The sequence below is a fragment of the Trachurus japonicus genome, chromosome 22, assembly GCF_045865225.1.
Source record: "Trachurus japonicus isolate A0001 chromosome 22, Traja_1.0".
NCBI classification, from domain to species: domain Eukaryota; kingdom Metazoa; phylum Chordata; class Actinopteri; order Carangiformes; family Carangidae; genus Trachurus; species Trachurus japonicus.
In genome coordinates, this window is record NC_140928.1 from 2,114,936 (window position 1) to 2,135,850 (window position 20,915).

Consider the following 20,915-nt stretch of genomic DNA (forward strand, 5'->3'; position numbering starts at 1 on the left):
ACACACACACATACAGCTGTCAGGTGAGCTGCTGCCCCTTCAAAATAAAGCTCCATACAGCTGTCAGGTGAGCTGCCCCTTCAAAATAAAGCTCCATACACACACACATACAGCTGTCAGGTGAGCTGCTGCCCCTTCAAAATAAAGCTCCATACAGCTGTCAGGTGAGCTGCCCCTTCAAAATAAAGCTCCATACAGCTGTCAGGTGAGCTGTCCCTTCAAAATAAAACTCCATACAGCTGTCAGGTGAGCTGTCCCTTCAAAATAAAACTACACAACACATACATACAGCTGTCAGGTGAGCTGCCCTTCAAAATAAAGCTCCATACAGCTGTCAGGTGAGCTGCCCCTTCAAAATAAAGCTCCATACAGCTGTCAGGTGAGCTGCCCCTTCAAAATAAAACTCCATACAGCTGTCAGGTGAGCTGCCCCTTCAAAATAAAACTCCACACAGCTGTCAGGTGAGCTGCCCCTTCAAAATAAAGCTCCATACAGCTGTCAGGTGAGCTGCCCCTTCAAAATAAAGCTCCACAACACACACATACAGCTGTCAGGTGAGCTGCCCCTTCAAAATAAAGCTACACAACACACACATACAGCTGTCAGGTGAGCTGCCCCTTCAAAATAAAGCTCCATACAGCTGTCAGGTGAGCTGCTGCCCCTTCAAAATAAAACTCCATACAGCTGTCAGGTGAGCTGCCCCTTCAAAATAAAACTCCATACAGCTGTCAGGTGAGCTGTCCCTTCAAAATAAAGCTCCATACAGCTGTCAGGTGAGCTGTCCCTTCAAAATAAAGCTCCATACAGCTGTCAGGTGAGCTGCCCCTTCAAAATAAAACTCCATACAGCTGTCAGGTGAGCTGCCCCTTCAAAATAAAGCTCCATACAGCTGTCAGGTGAGCTGCCCCTTCAAAATAAAGCTCCATACAGCTGTCAGGTGAGCTGCCCCTTCAAAATAAAACTACACAACACACACATACAGCTGTCAGGTGAGCTGCCCCTTCAAAATAAAACTCCACATCCACAGACATACAGCAGTCAGGTGAGCTGCCCCTTCAAAATAAAGCTCCATACAGCTGTCAGGTGAGCTGCTGCCCCTTCAAAATAAAACTACACACACCATCCATACAGCTGTCAGGTGAGCTGCTGCCCCTTCAAAATAAAGCTCCACAACACAGTGAGCTGCTGCCCCTTCAAAATAAAGCTCCACAACACACATATACAGCTAACAGGTGAGCTGCTGCCCCTTCAAAATAAAGCTCCATACAGCTGTCAGGTGAGGTGCCCCTTCAAAATAAAGCTCCACAAAACAGTGAATTGCTGCCCCTTCAAAATAAAGCTCCATACAGCTGTCAGGTGAGCTGCTGCCCCTTCAAAATAAAGCTCCACATCCACAAACATACAGCTGTCGGGTGAGCTGCTGCCCCTTCAAAATAAAGCTCCATACAGCTGTCAGGTGAGCTGCTGCCCCTTCAAAATAAAGCTCCATACAGCTGTCAGGTGAGCTGCTGCCCCTTCAAAATAAAACTCCATACAGCTGTCAGGTGAGCTGCTGTCCCTTCAAAATAAAGCTACACACACACAAACATACAACTGTCAGGTGAGGTGTCCCTTCAAAATAAAGCTCCACACACACACATACAGCTGTCAGGTGAGCTGCTGCCCCTTCAAAATAAAACTCCATACAGCTGTCAGGTGAGCTGCCCTTTCAAAATAAAACTCCATACAGCTGTCAGGTGAGCTGCTGCCCCTTCAAAATAAAGCTCCACACCCACACACATACAGCTGTCAGGTGAGCTGCTGCCCCTTCAAAATAAAACTCCACAACACAGTGAGCTGCTGTCCCTTCAAAATAAAACTCCACACATACAGCTGTCAGGTGAGCTGCTGCCCCTTCAAAATAAAGCTCCATACAGCTGTCAGGTGAGCTGCTGCCCCTTCAAAATAAAGCTCCACAACACAGTGAGCTGCTGCCCCTTCAAAATAAAACTCCACAACACACACATACAGCTGTCAGGTGAGCTGCTGCCCCTTCAAAATAAAGCTCCATACAGCTGTCAGGTGAGGTGCCCCTTTAAAATAAAGCTCCACAAAACAGTGAGTTGCTGCCCCTTCAAAATAAAGCTCCATACAGCTGTCAGGTGAGCTGCTGCCCCTTCAAAATAAAGCTCCATACAGCTGTCAGGTGAGCTGCTGCCCCTTCAAAATAAAGCTCCATACAGCTGTCAGGTGAGCTGCTGCCCCTTCAAAATAAAACTCCATACAGCTGTCAGGTGAGCTGCTGTCCCTTCAAAATAAAGCTCCACAACACACGCAGACCTCATCACTCTTTTTCCCAATTGTCGTCAACAAAAGAGACAAGACAGCAGTCACCTTGACAACAAGACACCCGAGGATTCTGGGTAATCCGTTCCAGATGTGTCTGATGACACCTTCCTGTCTCCGTCTGTCTGGCGTCTGTCCAGCTCAGGACTCAGGTGTTGACGCCGCGCGACGCTAACGCTAACGCTAACGGCCTCGCGACTGACGCCTCTCAATTTCCTGCCTCGCTCTCACCACCGTGTGTGTGTGTGTGTGTGTGTGTGTGTGTGTGGTGATGTTTACATTTTCACACATTTTTTTCTTTCGTCTGTCTATTGTGAACCAGTTCTGGTTTAAGTTCCTGTCACTTAATGATAAAAATGTTAAAACTCCTTCAAAATAACGGTAGACGTTTGTATTAAAGCTCCTTCAGAATAAAGGTAGACGTTTGTATTAAAGCTCCTTCAAATTAAAGGTAGATGTTTGTATTAAAGCTCCTTCAGAATAAAGGTAGACGTTTGTATCAAAGCTCCTTCAAATTAAAGGTAGATGTTTGTATCAAAGCTCCTTCAAAATAGAGGTAGACGTTTAATTGTATTAAAGCTCTATACAGTGACCCACAGGACTTCCTGAACCTTGTGATGTCACAATGTCAGCCACGCCCCCCAAACACTGAAAGGAGTTTAAACATCGGTGTTGACAAGATTTTTGTTTCACCTTTTTCGCCTTTATCACCCTCCATCTTTGTGTTTTTTTTTTACTTCCTCCTCTTCTCAGTCTTTCTTCTTCCTCTTCCTCTTCTTCTTTTCCTTATACCTAAAACTCTTCATGTCGCTATAGTTTCCAGATCATTTACAATCTCCCATCATCCCTCACTCCCCCTCCCTCCCCCATCAGGATGCTGACACTCGGTTACAAACACTTTCTATGTCGGCGGCTCTCTGCCAGTCCCAGTGACAGCTCCAACGTGTGGAGGAAACAAACAGGAAATTAACCTTGTATGGTGTAACAGGCAGCTCCAGCCAAGCGAGCTGATTGGTCACAAAACGACCTGTTAAAAAAAAACAAAAAAAAAAACAACAACGAGATGCTGATGGTTCCTGAAATACTCGTCCACACAGGTTTTATTGGCTCTGACTCGGAGCTGCTAACAAACTCTCTCATTTCCTTTTTTGTGGAGGTTGTAAAACCCCAGAGGATGATGGGAGTTCACCGACTCTGATGTTATTAAAAGTTTAGTCTCATACACTCGTACACACACACCGACCGAGGCAGCCAATCAGCTGAAACCTGAGCGTGGTGATTGGTTGGTTTATTAGCTCGCTGCGACCGACCGCTGCTTCTCCATTTTCCCCATTTTCACACTTTTTTCTTTCTTTTGTCTGTCTATTGTGAACCAGTTCTGGTTTAAGTTCCTGTCACTTAATGACAAAAATGTTAAAGCTCCTTCAGAATAAAAGTAGAAGTTTGTACTAAAGCTCCTAGATGTTTGTATTAAAGCTCCTTCAAAATAAAGGTCGACGTTTGTATTAAAGCTCCTTCAAATTAAACAATGTTTGCATTAAAGCTCCTTCAAAATAAAGGTAGACGTTTGTATTAAAGCTCCTTCAAAATAAAGGTATATGTTTGTATTAAAGCTCCTTCAAAATAAAGGTAGACATTTGTATTAAAGCTCCTTCAAAATAAAGGTAGATGTTTGTATTAAAGCTCCTTCAAAATAAAGGTAGATGTTTGTATTAAAGCTCCTTCAAAATAAAGGTAGATGTTTGTGTTAAAGCTCCTTCATAATAAAACTAGACGTTTGTATTAAAGCTCCTTCAAAATAAAAGTAGACATTTGTGTTAAAGCTCCTTCAAAATAAAGGTAGATGTTTGCATTAAAGCTCCTTCAAAATAAAGGTAGATGTTTGTATTAAAGCTCCTTCAAAATAAAGGTAGATGTTTGTATTAAAAGCTCCTTCAAAATAAAGGTAGATGTTTGCATTAAAGCTCCTTCAAAATAAAGGTAGATGTTTGTATTAAAGCTCCTTCAAAATAAAGGTAGATGTTTGTATTAAAAAACGATGGGAGTTCACGACTCTTCACCTGATGTTATTAAAAGTTTAGTCTCACACACACATACACACACACACACACACACACACACTGGTACACACAGCCAATCAGCTGCGACCTGAGCGTGGTGGTTGGTTTATTAGCGCGCGGCGACCGACCGCTGCTTCTCCACCTTCTCCACCCGCGGTGTTTGTTTTGTGGCGGCGGGTTAACGAGCGAGCAGCGAGTGCTTCTTAATGCTGCTAATTCCACCACACAGAACACACACATAAACACAGGCATTTAGACTCTGACAAGGACTACCTAGGAAACCCTCACACACACACACACACACACAACACACACACAAGTCATTTTCTGAAGCATATAATAACAGTTCGGGAGCTTGTTCACACTTCCAAACGTATGTTGGCCCTCCAAACAAAAGGCATAAACAATAATTTGAATAAATGGAGGTAATTTCCTGCAGCAGAATCGTCTAATCAGAGCCGTATTCTGCCTGAGGACCACAGCACCGGGCCGCACGGCGAGCGTTCCTGTGTCTGTGTGTGTGTGTGTGTGTGTGTGTGTGATTCAGAAATAACGCACGGCAAACGAGCGAGCGAGCGGGAGAGAAAGAGAAAAATGAGGCAAAATAAACCCCCCAAACTACCCATGATGCTTTGCCAGGCGCGCCGGCCAACAGACAAACAGTGGGTCCATCTGCGGCGGCTGAGAGCCTCTCATCGCTCCAAACATTTACAAAATACCAACAACTACCCGCTCATTACTGCCCCTCTGTGCCGGCCTGTTTACCCCCCCCACTCCTCCTCCTCTTCCCCCTCCTCTTCCTCTTCTTCCTCCTCCTCCTCCTCCTCTTCTGTGTTTTTTCTGAACCTGCTCCATATTAACGGTCATTGTCTGTGAGTCAAAGCCTGACGGAGCTTCCTGCTCTGAGCCGCACGGCGCCATTGTTTCCTGGAACCATTAAATGATGCACCAGGTGACTCACACACACTCACACACACACACACACACACCATCCTGCTGCTGCTGCTGTGCCAGAGCTGGATTAATCTGCCTCCACCGCTGAAAATAGTCCCTGACAAATACTGAAAACAGTTGAACAGGATGTTAAGAATCCTCAACTTGTGTCTGAAATAGGGATAGTTCAACATTTAGTCAAACTGGCCCATTGCCATAATAATCCCTATAGTCATAGCAGTAGGTTTGTTACCTTTAATTGTCGGTGCAAGCTGTTTTTAGAACGGCGGAGCAGAGCCGTGAGCTGCTCAGAGCTACGCTACGGAGGCTCATTATGGGATTTCTTGGTTTCCCTCATCAAACTCATCAAATACACAATCCAACAACTCCACAACGCTCTGGTGGACAAGTTGTGAGCTGCACATTCACCACGCTATGAGATAATAACACAACGTTACCAGACAGAGTTGTTTTAGAGGGAAATTCATGTAAAACTGCTGATGCGCGTTGCCTTCAGGGACAGTTTTTCATCAACAGTCTCTGTATTTCCCTCTAAAACAACTCTGTGTGGTAACGTTGTGTTATTATCTCATAGGTGTGTCCAGGTGATTAATTATTTCCAGAAATGACAACAAACAGAAACAGAAACATCTGAACAGAAATCTATAGTCTTGTCCTTGTATCCCTCCACTGAGCAGCCGGTGATGCAGCCAGGGAACTACATTCTTCCTCAGTTACAACTGTTACAAAACCTTTTGCATGTTGTGCATTATGAGAGTTGTGAGTTGTGGTGTAAAGTGCCATGTCTCCTTCGCTCTGTCGACATCTGGAGGAGAAGATAAAAGAGTGATGGAGACAGTCCAGTTCACCTCTACCCACCAGGACACAGACAATGTCCCAATCAGAGAGAAAGAGAGAGAAAGCGCTACGACCAATCAGAGCAAAGAGCAGGATGACGTCGGTAGATTAAACTTTTCCCATGTCCCGTCGGCAAAACACCAAATACATCCTTCTTCAAATGAACGACTTCAGTGCAGTTTCTTGCTCAACTTTTAAAGAAAATGACAAGTTTCATTCTTTCAAAGTTGATGCCAACGCCGATTCAAACCATTCCTTTGCCAAAGCCATCTATCTTCTTGTCATGTTTTTCACCGTCAAAAGTATGTCGTCATGGCGTTAAGCCGCCCAACGACTCTCTAAACAGATAGAGCGCTGTGATTGGTCAACACAAACGGTGTTCGAGACTCAAAAAGTTCCTATGGCTCGTTTCTAGACCCACCTACGGAGCAAAGAGATCTGCTGCTGCTGCTGGGGGGCAGAGAGATTTCTGGGCTAATCAATTGCACTAACTGTGGGAATTCACACACTACAGAAGTAAGTACATAGATAGTAAACTACATGACATTGGACTCATGGAACTAGTCTGAGCGGCGGAGGGATACGGAGTAGCCCCTCTCCCTCTCCTCCGTGTTGTGGGTCTCCCAGCGTGAGGCCTCCTCCTCCTGCTGCCATGTTGCCCCCCCCCTCCGTCCCCCCCGCTGGGTCTTTGTGGACGCAGCTGGAGGACACTGAGGTTCAGATGGTCTGTGGCCTGAAGCCCAGACACTGAGATCAGCTGCTGCTCCACACATCCCATAATATCACTGCTGGGTTATATCGACATGTTGAGTTTGAACATGTCAGTAGACTTCTTCTATGATGTGTCCTCTGTCTGTCCCCTCTGATGTCCCCCCCCCCCCCTCTCGTCCCCTGCAGCCTCGGCCACGGTGGAGGATTTCCAGATCCGTCCTCACTGTCTGTTCGTCCACTCGTACCGAGCGCCGGCCTTCTGCGACCACTGTGGAGAGATGCTGTGGGGACTCGTACGACAGGGACTCAAATGTGAAGGTACAGGATGATGATGATGATGTCACTGTGGAGCTGCCTGCAGCTGATTGGAGGAGGGAGCAGGTCTGGCTGTGATGTCACCACTAAGAATCCCTGTTTAGAGGACTCTGGTGGATATATCCGATTTCTTCGATTTTTTTTGTTTCTTTTTAATATTTGTATAGACCGAATCACCTTGTTGTTTACATTCTACTTCCGGGTAGAAAACCAGCACTTAATTTGAATGAGATCAATAGTAACGAACGAGAGTTTAGCTATATATCATATTTTTCACGCCCTATCACCGTTTAGACAAATCTGAAATGACTGAAGAAACATTATTATTTCTGTGTGTGCATTTTGTGTTGCTATGTGTTGTATTCAGTTTGGGGGAATCACAGAGAAAGCATCAGTGGCTGCAGCTGACAGGGACAGCTAACGGTAGCTAAGCTAACGGCGGTAGCTAAGATAACTGCAGCAGCTAAGCTAACAGCAGGACGTCAGCTGTTAAAACCCTCCCGTTGTGGGACACGACATGAAACTACTCCAGTTAGCTCAGTCATGTTGGAACTCAGATATCCGCTGGAGAAAATATTTTTTCATGGAGCGTTTATTGAGTCACTGAGTTATTAAAGTTAAACAGGTAGCTAACCGTTAGCCCGGCTAATCTATGATAACCATGACTAATTACAAAAATGTGCACACGTAAATAGTAATGTTTGTCCAATCATTGGTTTTATAGACTTTACAAACATCAGATTAGTCTAAACGGTGAAATAGTGACATGAAAAATGAGATATATAGTGAAACTCTCGTCCGTCACTATTGTTCTCATGCTGGTTTTCTACCCGGAAGTAGTTGTAAACAACAAGGAGATTCGTCCTATACTGTTTTTAATCGATTATTCTTATCTGATTATTATTCTAAGATGTTTGACGTTTATGATGTTCACTATGTGATGTATTTGATCCAGTGAATACAGTACGTGACTTTATGCTGTATTTGGCCATCTTATTAAGTATGTTGTAAGTTTCCGAACACCTATTGGACACTTCTGTGTCACGTGATGATTATTATTATGTTTTGACTAAGTGTTTGATTGATTGATGATCAACTGGTGTTTTGGAGGGAGGTCTGGGAGGTTATATATATATATATATATGGGTCAGTCTCAGGCTGAAGAAAGCCCAGGGCTGAAACGCATCCGTCAGGCACTGCTGTGCGTTTAATAAATGTTTCAAGATGAATTTGTGAGTGCTGCCATTTCAGCTTTTTTCATTGTGATGCCACTGTTGTCTCGTCCTGTCCTGTCCTGCCCTGCCCAGGCTGCGGTCTCAACTACCACAAGCGCTGTGCCTTTAAGATCCCCAACAACTGCAGCGGCGTGAGGCGACGACGTCCGTCCAACGTGTCCCTGACGGGGGGACTGGGGGGGCTGGTCAACCTGGGCCGGCCGCTCTCCGCCGAGCCCTCGCCCCCCCTCTACACCGACGAGGCTTTACTGGTCAGTAGGGGACACGGCGGCCCTGCTAAGCTCCGCCCCCCTTAGTTACTGTTGCTACAACAGCTGAACATCACACTGATACATTGTTGTTGTTGCTATGTTGTGATTGGATAATGCTGCTCCTTTATTTCCTGTCTTACATTATTGGACAAACTGATTAATCCAGGTGTGTCTGACCACTGTGACAACTCAGACACACCTGGATTAATCAGTTTGTCCAATAATGTAAGACAGGAAATAAAGGAGCTGCCTTAAGTTCAGGAAGTAGTGGAGCTGTGCATTGAGCCACTTAGTGTCTGAGGTCACAGGGTGCAAAGAGCAGCTACAGGAAATAAAAGACATAATTGTAGAATTTGTAAATTTGAGGCTTGTAAAATCAGTTTATTTTATACACTTTATATTATTAAAATATTATTATTGTTATACAGTTGACATTCAAAGTGTGTTTGACTCTGTTCTCTCTCTGTCCAGTCTCCAGTCAGTCCCAGTATGGAGGTGAGTCTCTCCATCATTAAACTATAGTCAGTGCAATTATCTGTTTTAATCCATCTGTTATTTTAGTCTACAACTGATCTTTAACTATAAATGTGTATTCAGTCATTTCCTGCAGTAGTTTCTTTTCTTTTTTTGACGTATAATAATATAATTTGGTTTTATCTTACGACGTGAAACTTATTTTTTACTGTAGAAAACCTTATATTGCTACAATGTGATAAGTTTGTATGTCATAATAATGTGAAAACATACTTTTTATAACATAAAAAACTAATTGTTATATTGTATTATATTATATTATATTATATTATATTATATGAATCCATCCGGCCCCAGGATGTCTTTAGTTTCTCTTTGAGCTCTCAGTTGGCCGATGAGCTCATGAACCTGACGTTGTCCTGGTTGTCCCGGCAGCAGAAGAACCAGCTGGACTACTTCCCCGGCAGAGAGCGGCGCTCCAGCTCCCAGTCGTACGTGGGCCGTCCCATCGAGCTGGACAAGATCCTCCTGTCCAAGGTCAAAGTCCCGCACACCTTCCTCATCCACTCGTACACGCGGCCCACCGTGTGCCAGCACTGCAAGAAGCTGCTGAAGGGGCTGTTCAGGCAGGGGCTGCAGTGTAAAGGTGAGGACTCACTATCATCATCACATCTGCTCGCTCAACACGGGTGTTTAAAATCTTCCATGGATGTGCCACCCAAACATGAAACACAATACCACACTGTATACATGCTCTGCCGACTTTAAAGGGATAGTTAAACATTTTGGCAAATTGGCCCATTGCCATAATCGCTATAGTCATAGCAGTAGGTTCGTTACCTTTCTTTTTAGAATGGCGGAGCGAAGCAAAAGGCTGCTCAGAGCTACGCTATGGAGGCTAAAGGAATTTCTTGGTTTCCCTCATCAAATACAAAATCCCAAAACTCCAAAACGCTTTCGTGGACAAGTTGTGAAATGCACATTCACAACGCTATGAGACAATAACACAACGTTACCAGACAGAGTTGTTTTAGAGGGAAATACAGAGACTGTTGATGAAAAACTGTCCCTGAACGCAACGCGCATCAGCGGTTTTGCATGAATTTACCTTTTAAACGGCTCCGTCTCGCAACGTTGTGTTATTATCTCATAGCGTGGTGAATGTGCAGCTCACAACTTGTCCACCAGAGCGTTGTGGAGTTGTTGGATTGTGTATTTGATGAGTTTGATGAGGTAAACCAAGAAATTCCCTTAGCCTCCGTAGCGTAGCTCTGAGCAGCTCACGGCTCTGCTCCACCGTTCTAAAAATAGCTTGCACCGACATTTAAAGGTAACGAACCTACTGCTATGACTATAGGGATTATGGCAATGGGCCAATTTGCCAAAATGTTGAACTATCCCTTTAAGTTCATTCACAAAGCAGCTGAAGTCGTGGCTGCAAGACAACCAACCAAGTTTGCACTCATACTTGATTATACTTGATTTTTATGTTATTATTATTGAAAACAGAGCAGACCTGTGATTTGTACGCTTGTGCAACAGGCACATTGTGCAGTTTAACCAGCACATTAATAAACTTTGAGAGCGAGCAACGTGCAATAACAGGCAGTATGTGCAATAATTCACAAAGCACTTTGAAACCAAATGAAATCAGGCACGGTGCAATAATATCAATCACTTTAACTAGTAGCACTTAAGCACCTTGCACTTTAACATTTTATTAACTCAACAACATGGAAGATGTCTGAGCTGTATTCAATAGTTTTACTGCCTTTGTGTTTGTTTGTGTGTTTGTTTTATCTCCTTCTTTATTAACATTTATCTTATTGTATCATTAAATTTCAAATTTTATTAAGGGATAACCCCTTGAGATGCATCATCTCGTCTTCCAAGGGGTCCTATACATCAAAACAATCAGACAGTACAATACAATCACATATACACAACACAAAACATACACTTAAAGTGTGCACAACAGCTCCCAAATCCCTACCGCCCACCCCACCATACCCCATCAGCCCCACAAGGGCAAAAGAAAAATACTTGAAAATAAATAAAAGGAAAATAAAATAAATACAACATTTATTTTGTTGCCTTTATTCTATGAACACCAACCTGCCAGTGGGACTAGAGATGGAAATAAGCCTCGGCTACAATGTCATGCATATTTACGTTTTTGTCCCATTTAAAAAAATATATACATAAATCTGAAATCTGAGATTCTGAAGAGTTGGAGAAGTTTGAGAATCACAGCTGTAGTAGAAGAAAAGAAAAAGAAATAGTAAAGTTACACTGAAATTTTAGAATTGAAGTAAATAAATAAATGATCGAGGTGATGTCTCTGCTGATGAGACGTCCAGCTGTGAACATCTGGTAAGAGACAGAGGGAAGTCATAGAACCCGTATGTTCATCCTGTCTGTCTGTTTGCTGTTCACTTGGTGAATGTTTCCAGCTGTGTGACACATCACAATGACGTCTCTTCTCCTCTTCCCTCAGATTGTAAGTTCAACTGTCACAAGCGCTGTGCTCCCAAAGTGCCCAACAACTGTCTGGGAGAAGTCTCTAAAAATGGAGGCAAGTTTCTACATCAACTTTCTGTTTATAGCTGTTAGAGGGGGCGAGCCTCAGAAAGAAGGATGCTGGTTGAGGCGGTGGATCACAGACTAGGATTCCAGTTAGAGAATCAAATCAAAGCACTTGGACAGAGAAATTCCTTTTTTCTTCCTTTAATGAAGATTGTTGAACTTCACATCAACAACAAGCTTTGTGTGTGGTTTTTGGTATGAGTGTGTGTGGTCTGAAACATAAAGAAAAGACAATAAAATGCATGTAACAGCATTAGGGTCTACTATATCAAAGTTAACCACAGGAAATAATGTTATAGAACAGTAAATAATTCGACATTCTCTTCTATTACAGTTACAAGAAGAAACTGAATTGCAATAATGAAGCTACAAACAAAACATCCATCATTATTAGGCCATCACAGGCATCCAAAGTTAGCTGCAGTGCTAGCCAGAGGCAGAGCTAACAACTTTGAGCTACAGGCTACTTAGCTAAATCAAGCTAACTCAAGCTAACTCAAGCTAACACATATTATTCCATTTAACACAAGCTGGAATAATAATCAAAATATCTGTCACTAAGAGGTAAAGAACACTTACATTTCATAGACCTTTTCAGAGAGTATAAACAAATACAGGTGTTACCAAGGATACTAATTCTCCATTCCATTTAGTGTACCAGAGCGTTTTCTAATGAGCCACACCTGTCTTTGTTTATACTCTCTGAAAAGGTCTATATTAACGGGCTGGGCATGTCCTGATTTGATCAGATGCAATTTCCACCTTTGACCAGTAGATGGTGTTTTACCTGTAGGGCTTTCACACAATAACCAACACGAACATGAACATCAACCAGAACCGATGTCTCATCTCATCTCGTCTCCTCCACAGAGCTGCTGAGCCCGGGGGCGGAGTCGGACGTGGTCATGGTGGAGGGTTGCCTTGACGACCACGACGGGGACCGAGGCGGCGGCCTGTTGGACGACATGGACGAGGCGCTGGCGTCAGAGGGGGGGCTGATGCTGGACGCGGGGCCCAGCGACCTCTGTGACCTGCACGACCCCGACCTGGACGAGTCCAACCGGGCCATCAGGTACAACACACACACACACACACACACACACACACACACACACCATCATGTCCACGAGTTTCCGAATGTCAACTATGGTCAAAACTAGGGCTGGGCCGATACGCTTTTGTGCCGATTCGATTCTCTAACGATTTTTAGGTCCCGATTCGATTTAAATTGCGATTCTGATTAAACAAGTATTGCGATTCGATTTTACCAAGTATTGCGATTTTATATTTCAATTATTGTGATTTTCTTTCCTTAAACAAGAGCAGGTTGAACCAAACACTTGACAATACATCATAAGTCACATTTACAAAAAAACAATAGGCTACACACATCACATCAGTTTGTCTGTTGTGTTCGTTTGTTCACATAGATATCTGTGAACAAACAAACACAATAGGCCGGTTTGACTTTGTCGAGTGTAATGGCACAGAATACAATTGTTTTTACAATTGAATTGTCGAACAAACATTTTAGATTAGCTGGGCTAACCATTAGCTGTTAGCCGTTAGCAGTGTCAATAAAAAAATATTTTTTCCAGCGGATATCCTAGTTCCAACATGACTGAGCTAACTGGAGTAGTTTCATGTCGTGTCCCACAACGGGAGGGTTTTAACAGCTGACGTCCTGGTGTTAGCTTAGCTACTGCTGTTAACTTAGCTGTCAGCAGCAGCAAAGCTAACAACTACGACAACCATGACTAATTACAAAAATGTGCACACAGAAATAGTAATGTTTGTTCAATAATTCGTTTTATAGACTTAACAAACATCAGATTTAGTCACAACGGTTTTGGCAGCCCGGAGCCCCCACATTTGGTACCTACACCGGTGGCTAACGCTACCAGTTAGCCGCTTGCTACCAGTTAGCTAGCTCGCTAGAATGCTACTAAAACCCACTTCCGTTGTGGTGTGACGCAATGGATCATGGGAAAATAAAGTGGTGGATTAACGCTGGCTTTTAACACGGATGTCAATTTGTGTGATAACCTTTGTTAAAAGCCGGTGTGATGATCCATGCGTTTTACAGATTTTCATTGAAAAAAAAAAAAAAAAAAATCCATGCATTTACCGCGACTACCAAAACCACGGAAACATAAACATAAAATTCCACCAGAAGAGGAAAACCGGCAAAACCGGCTTATGTTTTTGACGTTCGGAAAAAGGTGGATAAACACACTTACACACAGAGAGATCTGAGGTTGTGCTTGGCTCCGCCCCCTTTCAGCCCGTCGACCAGTAGCAACATCCCTCTGATGAGAGTCGTCCAGTCCGTCAAACACACGAAGAGGAAGAGCAGCAACGTGATGAAGGAGGGATGGATGGTCCACTACACCAGCAAGGACACTCTGGTACCTCACCTGTCTGTCTGCTCACCTGTCTGACTGTTCACCTGTCTGTCTGTTCACCTGTCTGTCTGTTCACCTGTCTGACTGTTCACCTGTCTGTCTGTTCACCTGTCTGACTGTTCACCTGTCTGTCTGTTCACCTGTCTGTCTGTTCACCTGTCTGACTGTTCACCTGTCTGTCTGTTCACCTGTCTGTCTGCTCACCTGTCTGACTGTTCACCTGTCTGTCTGTTCACCTGTCTGTCTGTTCATCTGTCTGTCTGTTCACCTGTCTGTCTGATCACCTGTCTGTCTGTTCACCTGTCTGTCTGTTCACCTGTCTGTCTGATCACCTGTCTGTCTGTTCACCTGTCTGTCTGATCACCTGTCTGTCTGTTCACCTGTCTGTCTGTTCACCTGTCTGACTGTTCACCTGTCTGACTGTTCACCTGTCTGTCTGATCACCTGTCTGTCTGTTCACCTGTCTGTCTGTTCACCTGTCTGACTGTTCACCTGTCTGTCTGCTCACCTGTCTGTCAGTTTCTGTTTCAGTTTCAGTTTCAGTTTAATTTATTTGACAAGTGACAATGTACATTAATAAAACATTGTAAAAAACAAAAACAAATGTAAATGCACCTGAGTTAGCTAAAAAAAGCTAGTTTTCATGGCCAGTCCCTCTGCCTGATGATAAAGGGCAACCTTAAAAAAGAGCAACAATGAGGTAAAATACCAAAGACACATTCGGTACACATTAATAAATATACATATGTAAGACAATAACACACATTTGCGGTGGCACAAGGTAGTTAGTGCTTATAATATAATAAGTTCTTAGTGCTCACATCATAGGGCATCAGCAATACATAGTATTAAGGAATGGGATTCATTAAACAAATCACTATAACTATCTGGTTACTATGTAATAACTATCTGGTTACTACATATAGGAAGATACATGACAGAATACTCAATGCCTATACTACGTAGGCTATGCAGTAACTATGTCTGACTGAAGTGTGTCAGTTCCAGATGTTTCTGTTCTACATAAAGGTTGAAACCAGTTGATTGTGATTCTATTCCCTGACTTCACTTCTCCTTCTTCTGTGTTTCAGAGGAAAAGACATTACTGGCGGTTGGACAGTAAATGCATCACGTTGTTTCAGAACGACACCGGAGGTAAATACTACAAGGTAAGAGGACACTGTGTCTCTGGGGCTCCATTCATTTTGTTATTTGTTGGTTAAGACCTGATCTTGAATATTTAAACCTTGAAAATAATTTGATCAAAAGGAGTTAAAGTTAAAGGAACCATTTGCTAGTTAGCTAACACTAGCATCAAGAAAGCATCCATATTGTATTGCGCCTGCTAGCATGCTAACTAGCCTGCTCATTTTCCGATACCAAGTCACTGCAGCGTAATCTACATGACTGTTCTCCGTCTGCAGGAGATCCCTCTGTCTGAGATGTTGTCCCTGGAACCGGCTCAGACCTTCTCTCTCCTTCCTGACGGAGCCAATCCTCACTGCTTCGAGATCGCCACGGCGACGCTGGTTTACTATGTCGGCGAAAACCTGCAGAGAGTCGAGTCGTCTGTGAAGAGCAGCAGCAGCATCCTGGTGAGGCTAAGCTGAGCTAACGGCCGTCAAAATCATAACAACTCTGACCATATGTCCAACTTACCAGTCTCCATGACAACTGAGCGAACTTCCTGTGCTGATTAACGACTCTGATGATCAAATGAACCTTCGCTTTAATTGAAATGTCGCAAATGTTTGTCAACAAAAACAAGACATATCAGAATAAACTTGGTCACCATCTTTGCTAACCGTCATCACTCTGGGTGGGAAGACTCAACGCCGTCACATAACAACCGTTGAGCTATTTAGCCTAACGTTCTGCTGTTCACCACAACATCTGATATAAAAAATACAAGCGTGTTAGCATCTTCAGGCTTGAATAACGTGAAATGTATCTTGGGTGTGCGTTGACTATCCACAGTTTTACTGCTTTCCTATCTTACATTACATTAGCAACATTCACATTACCGTTAGCAGTTGCAGCTAACGCCGGCTAACATATTTTTTTAAATGTTGTTTTTATGAAGATGCCGGCTAACGTAATTGTTTACCCACCCCGGGTGATGACGTAAGGAAAGATGGCAGAGAGCCGTGAGCTGCTCGGAGCTACGCTACGGAGGATCATAGGATTTCTTGGTTTCCCTCATCATCAAACTCATCAAATACACAATCCAACAACTCCACAACGCTCTGGTGGACAAGTTGTGAGCTGCACATTCACCACGCTATGAGATAATAACACAACGTTACCACACAGAGTTGTTTTAGAGGGAAATACAGAGACTGCTTACGGAAAAACTGCCCCCGACGGGAACGCGCATCAGTGGTTTTGCATGAATTTCCCTCTAAAACAACTCTGCCTGGTAATGTTCTGTTATTATCTCATAGCGTGGTGAATGAATGAAAGGTTCTGTGTTTTTGTTAACATGTCCATCCATCACAACCTCCTTCTGATGAGGATTTACTTCTCCTTATACCACATATGGTCCCTCACATCCGCCATAATCAATGCGGCCACTACATGTCACCTAGCAACAGAACGTGAGATGAAGCAGTGACAGGTGCGCCTCCGGTTTCTGTGTGGTAACCAAATGTTTCGTGGCTGGTTTCAGGTCAGCGGCGTGGGGCCGGATGTGGCTCGGATGTGGGAGATGGCGATCCAACATGCGCTGATGCCGGCTGTTTCCACTGGAATTTCCCGCAGTTCTCACCGCACTGGACACAGTAAGACACGATGACAGAGTTACAACCTGAACTAATGTTTCTAATATTAATAATATTTGTCTTTTTATGTGGATTTTGAGTTTTATATTTCTTTTCTTTTCTTAGTCTCTTGAGGTTATAAAACTGTCACAAAGTTCGATTCAAAACCAAAACTTCTTGGATTACATTGCATGAAACATTCACACATTTGGTTTATCCTGAAATGTAATATATAATAAGTCTTAGGACAAACCCTGACCTAGATTCAGTCGTACCTGTCAGGACAGATATTGGGTGTGGAGCACCACAAGGCTCAACGCTGAGTCCACTGTTTTTCAGCCATACCGTGCAACATTAAATATTCCTCGCTATGCAGACAACTCCTGACTCTATATTACTGTAGCTGTAGATGACCCGATGACCTCTTGACCTTCACATCTGCATTTAACACACATTTGCGAGGATGTTTCCTTCATATCACAAAGTCCTGAGTATAAAAAGAACATTTACAAACTCACCAACATGATATTTGAGTTTGACTTTATTAGAACTTTATTTCAGATTCTGGTTGATCCACCTGCTTCCAGTTGGAACGGGTGTGGACAACCTGCAACTGAAGCCACCACAGCAGACCTGTTATAATAATAGGACGAATCTCCTTGTTGTTTACAACTACTTCCGGGTAGAAAACCAGCATGAGAACAATAGTGACGGACGAGAGTTTCGCTATATATATCTAATTTTTCATGTCACTATATCACCGTTTAGACTAATCTGATGTTTGTAAAGTCTATAAAACCAATGATTGGACAAACATTACTATTCCTGTGTGCATATTTTTGTAATTAGTCATGGTTATCATAGATTAGCTGGGCTAACGGTTAGCTACCTGTTTAACTTTAATAACTCAGTGACTCAATAAACGGTCCATGAAAAAATATTTTCTCCAGCGGATATCTGAGTTCCAACATGACTGAGCTAACTGGAGTAGTTTCATGTCGTGTCCCACAACGGGAGGGTTTTAACAGCTGACGTCCTGGTGTTAGCTTAGCTACCGCCGTTAGCTTAGCTACCGTTAGCTTAGCTACCGCCGTTAGCTTAGCTACCGTTAGCTGTCCCTGTCAGCTGAGCCACTGATGCTTTCTAGACACTGTGATTCCCCCAAACTGAATAAATACAACACATAGCAACACAAAACACACACACAGAAATAGTAATGTTTCTTCAATCATTTCAGATTTGTCTAAACGGTGATAGGGCGTGAAAAATATGATATATAGCTAAACTCTGGTTCGTTACTATTGATCTCATTCAAATTACGTGCTGGTTTTCTACCCGGAAGTAGTTGTAAACAACAAGGCGATTCGGTCTATATGACACTTTTCTATGATAACCACTGACAGGATACATCTACATGTGGTTTTGAGGGCCCTCTGGTGGCAGCGTGGCCCCTAACAGGCACTTAGACTGCTGATGATCCAACTGTTTATGATACTGACGCTGTTTCCCAGCCTTGGATCTGCTGAAGAGAAATAAATAGAACAAGGATAAAAGGGAAGTAAATGCAGCATGCAGTGTCTTTTCTCTTTATGCTTTATTATGAACATGGAACGAGCTCCATCTTCATCTTAACCTTAAAGAGAGATCACATTACTCCCCAGCTTGCTACATTGCACTGGTTGCCTGTTTCTTTTAGGATTGATTTTAAAGTTCTTTTACTCATTTATAAAGTTTTAGATAACCTTGCACCATCCTATATTGGCGATTTGCTTTCTTTTTATACCCCAATAAGAACGCTCAGATCCTCCACTACCTGTCTTTTAACTATTCCTAAGGTGTCCAAGAAAACTGGCGAAGCAGCTTTCTGTTGTAATGGTCCTAGACTCTGGAACGCCCCAACCCTTGGACTTGAGAATAGCAGACTCGTTGGCCATTTTTTAAAAAGAAACTGAAAACGAATCTTTTTAATTTGGCTTTTAACCAGGATTGATTTTATTTTTTATCACTGTTACTGCTTGGCTTTGTTTGTTGATGCACTTCGGGCTGCTTCTATGCATGAAAAGTGCTCTATAAATAAAGATTATTACTATTATTATTAACCTGCAGGAAACTGGACAGATGTAAACGTCCTCATACATTCACACAGCTCAGGTTTTAATGTTCCCGTTGCTGCTGAATCCTCCTGCAGACACTCACATCCCCTCAGGCACTGTCGACGCCCACACACACACACATACACACACACTGGGCCCATCAGAGATATTTCAGACCTTTCGCTGACGTCAAACGGATCATGACTAACTGTGAGCACCGTGGCCGTCGTCGTATACCTGCTCTGACTCTGTGTTCACCTGTGGAGGAAGAGCGAGGACACTAAAATAAGACGGCACCTCGACACACTTCAACTTTTCAACGTTTATTATTAAATACAGAGAAAAGAAATAGAGAAAGGAAGGAAAAGAGAGTGGACTAAACACACAGATTGATTGATTTGCTGCAAGGAATTGTGGGTAAAGGTTTGCAGCTTTGCTCACACGATATCACGATAATAGATTTTCTCGGTGCGATTATTGTCAAAGAAATAATCACGGTATTACGATTATCACGATTATTATGCATTAATCAATTTCACAACACTATTAATGTGTAAAATAAAATATAGTTCAAATATACATTACTAATTATAAAATATTTTAAATAACTATTCAAATATGACCAATTATTAATCCGCCAGGGGAAGTGTTGGAAATATTCAAGTCATTAATTGTCATCAATACCAAATAGTTAATAAAAGTTCATTTTAATCTTTTTTTTACAAATTACAAATGACACTCTAACATTTAAATTCCTACCAAGTCAATGCTATGTTAGTTAAATGGACCAGTATCTGTGCATTTACCTTTATTTTGGCGCTCATCTGCCGACACGGTTCATACATAAAAATTTTTTGGAAAGTGACGGTATTTAGGAATCTTTGCGATCAATTAATTATGGCGTTTAATACCGCGATTAATTGTGAAAACAAGTAAATTGTGACATCCCTAGTTCTGACTGTTTTTTTATGTTTCTCGTCAACAGAGGAAATTTCCATCAGTATCTCAGTGTCCAACTGCCAGATCCAGGAGAATGTGGTGAGCACACACACACACACACACACACACACACACACACACACACACACACACAGGGCCGGCTCTAGGATGTTGGTGGCCCCCCTAAACAAGGTTTTTGTTTGTGGCCCTGCACTCTAAGCTCAAACACCAAATCACTGGTTAAAACTGAATACAGACGTGTTTATCCCTCTGAGGTTTGAGGCCATTTTCTCAAATTGAACATATTTTCTTCAATGTATCTTTTTAAGATACTTGCAGATGTAACAATACTCAAGTGTTTTATGTCTAAATATTAGAACCTCCGCTGTAAGCACACTGAGGCCAGTTTGTCCTAGAACACTGTAGAAAGAAATAATTTAGGACAAATGCTGGAAATTTGAGGTCTGCTTTTTAAAAAAATTCAAATCCCTTGTGAAAACACTCCTTCAGTCATGAGAATGAACTGTTTTGGTGCTTGAAATAGGATATGAATACAGTAATAGATCAGTGTAGAAAACAAGTCTAAAATGACATTTTATAAGATTGCTTTTTGAGCACAAACGTTGTCATTCTGCCGTTCTGTTTTCACCAAATGTCTCAAATGTGAGATAAAAGAAGCTGAATATTGACTTCACATTACATATAAAGCTCATAGCTGCACGTGCAGACCTCAGGATGTTTAAATGACTTGATGAACCCCGGTACCTTTCTGATCATGTGGCCCCCCACCTAACGGCTGTGGCCCTGAACAACCACATAGAGGGTTTATGCCAGGGGCCGGCCCTGCACACACACACACGCACACACACACACCCTCAGGTAGTAGTTACAGAGCTGCCCTGGCCCCTGTGGTGGGCGGGGCCAAGTCATTAACATAACAGTGAAAAGCAAAAAGGACGTTAAGATAAAAA

General features: G+C 42.8%; 1 protein-coding gene across 1 annotated transcript in view; it reads left to right on the top strand.

The window, feature by feature from the left end:
- The window catches only part of prkd1 (protein kinase D1), a 59,531-nt gene that overhangs the window by 16,887 nt on the left and 21,729 nt on the right, over positions 1–20,915 (top strand). Inside the window, exons 3-13 of the mRNA XM_085767706.1 lie at positions 7,074–7,205; positions 8,510–8,688; positions 9,160–9,183; positions 9,598–9,808; positions 11,660–11,737; positions 12,619–12,820; positions 14,033–14,156; positions 15,245–15,322; positions 15,578–15,748; positions 16,822–16,933; positions 19,991–20,043. Of these exons, the coding sequence (XP_085623832.1) occupies positions 7,074–7,205; positions 8,510–8,688; positions 9,160–9,183; positions 9,598–9,808; positions 11,660–11,737; positions 12,619–12,820; positions 14,033–14,156; positions 15,245–15,322; positions 15,578–15,748; positions 16,822–16,933; positions 19,991–20,043 (1,364 nt within the window). The remainder of the gene's footprint in view (positions 1–7,073; positions 7,206–8,509; positions 8,689–9,159; positions 9,184–9,597; positions 9,809–11,659; positions 11,738–12,618; positions 12,821–14,032; positions 14,157–15,244; positions 15,323–15,577; positions 15,749–16,821; positions 16,934–19,990; positions 20,044–20,915) is intronic.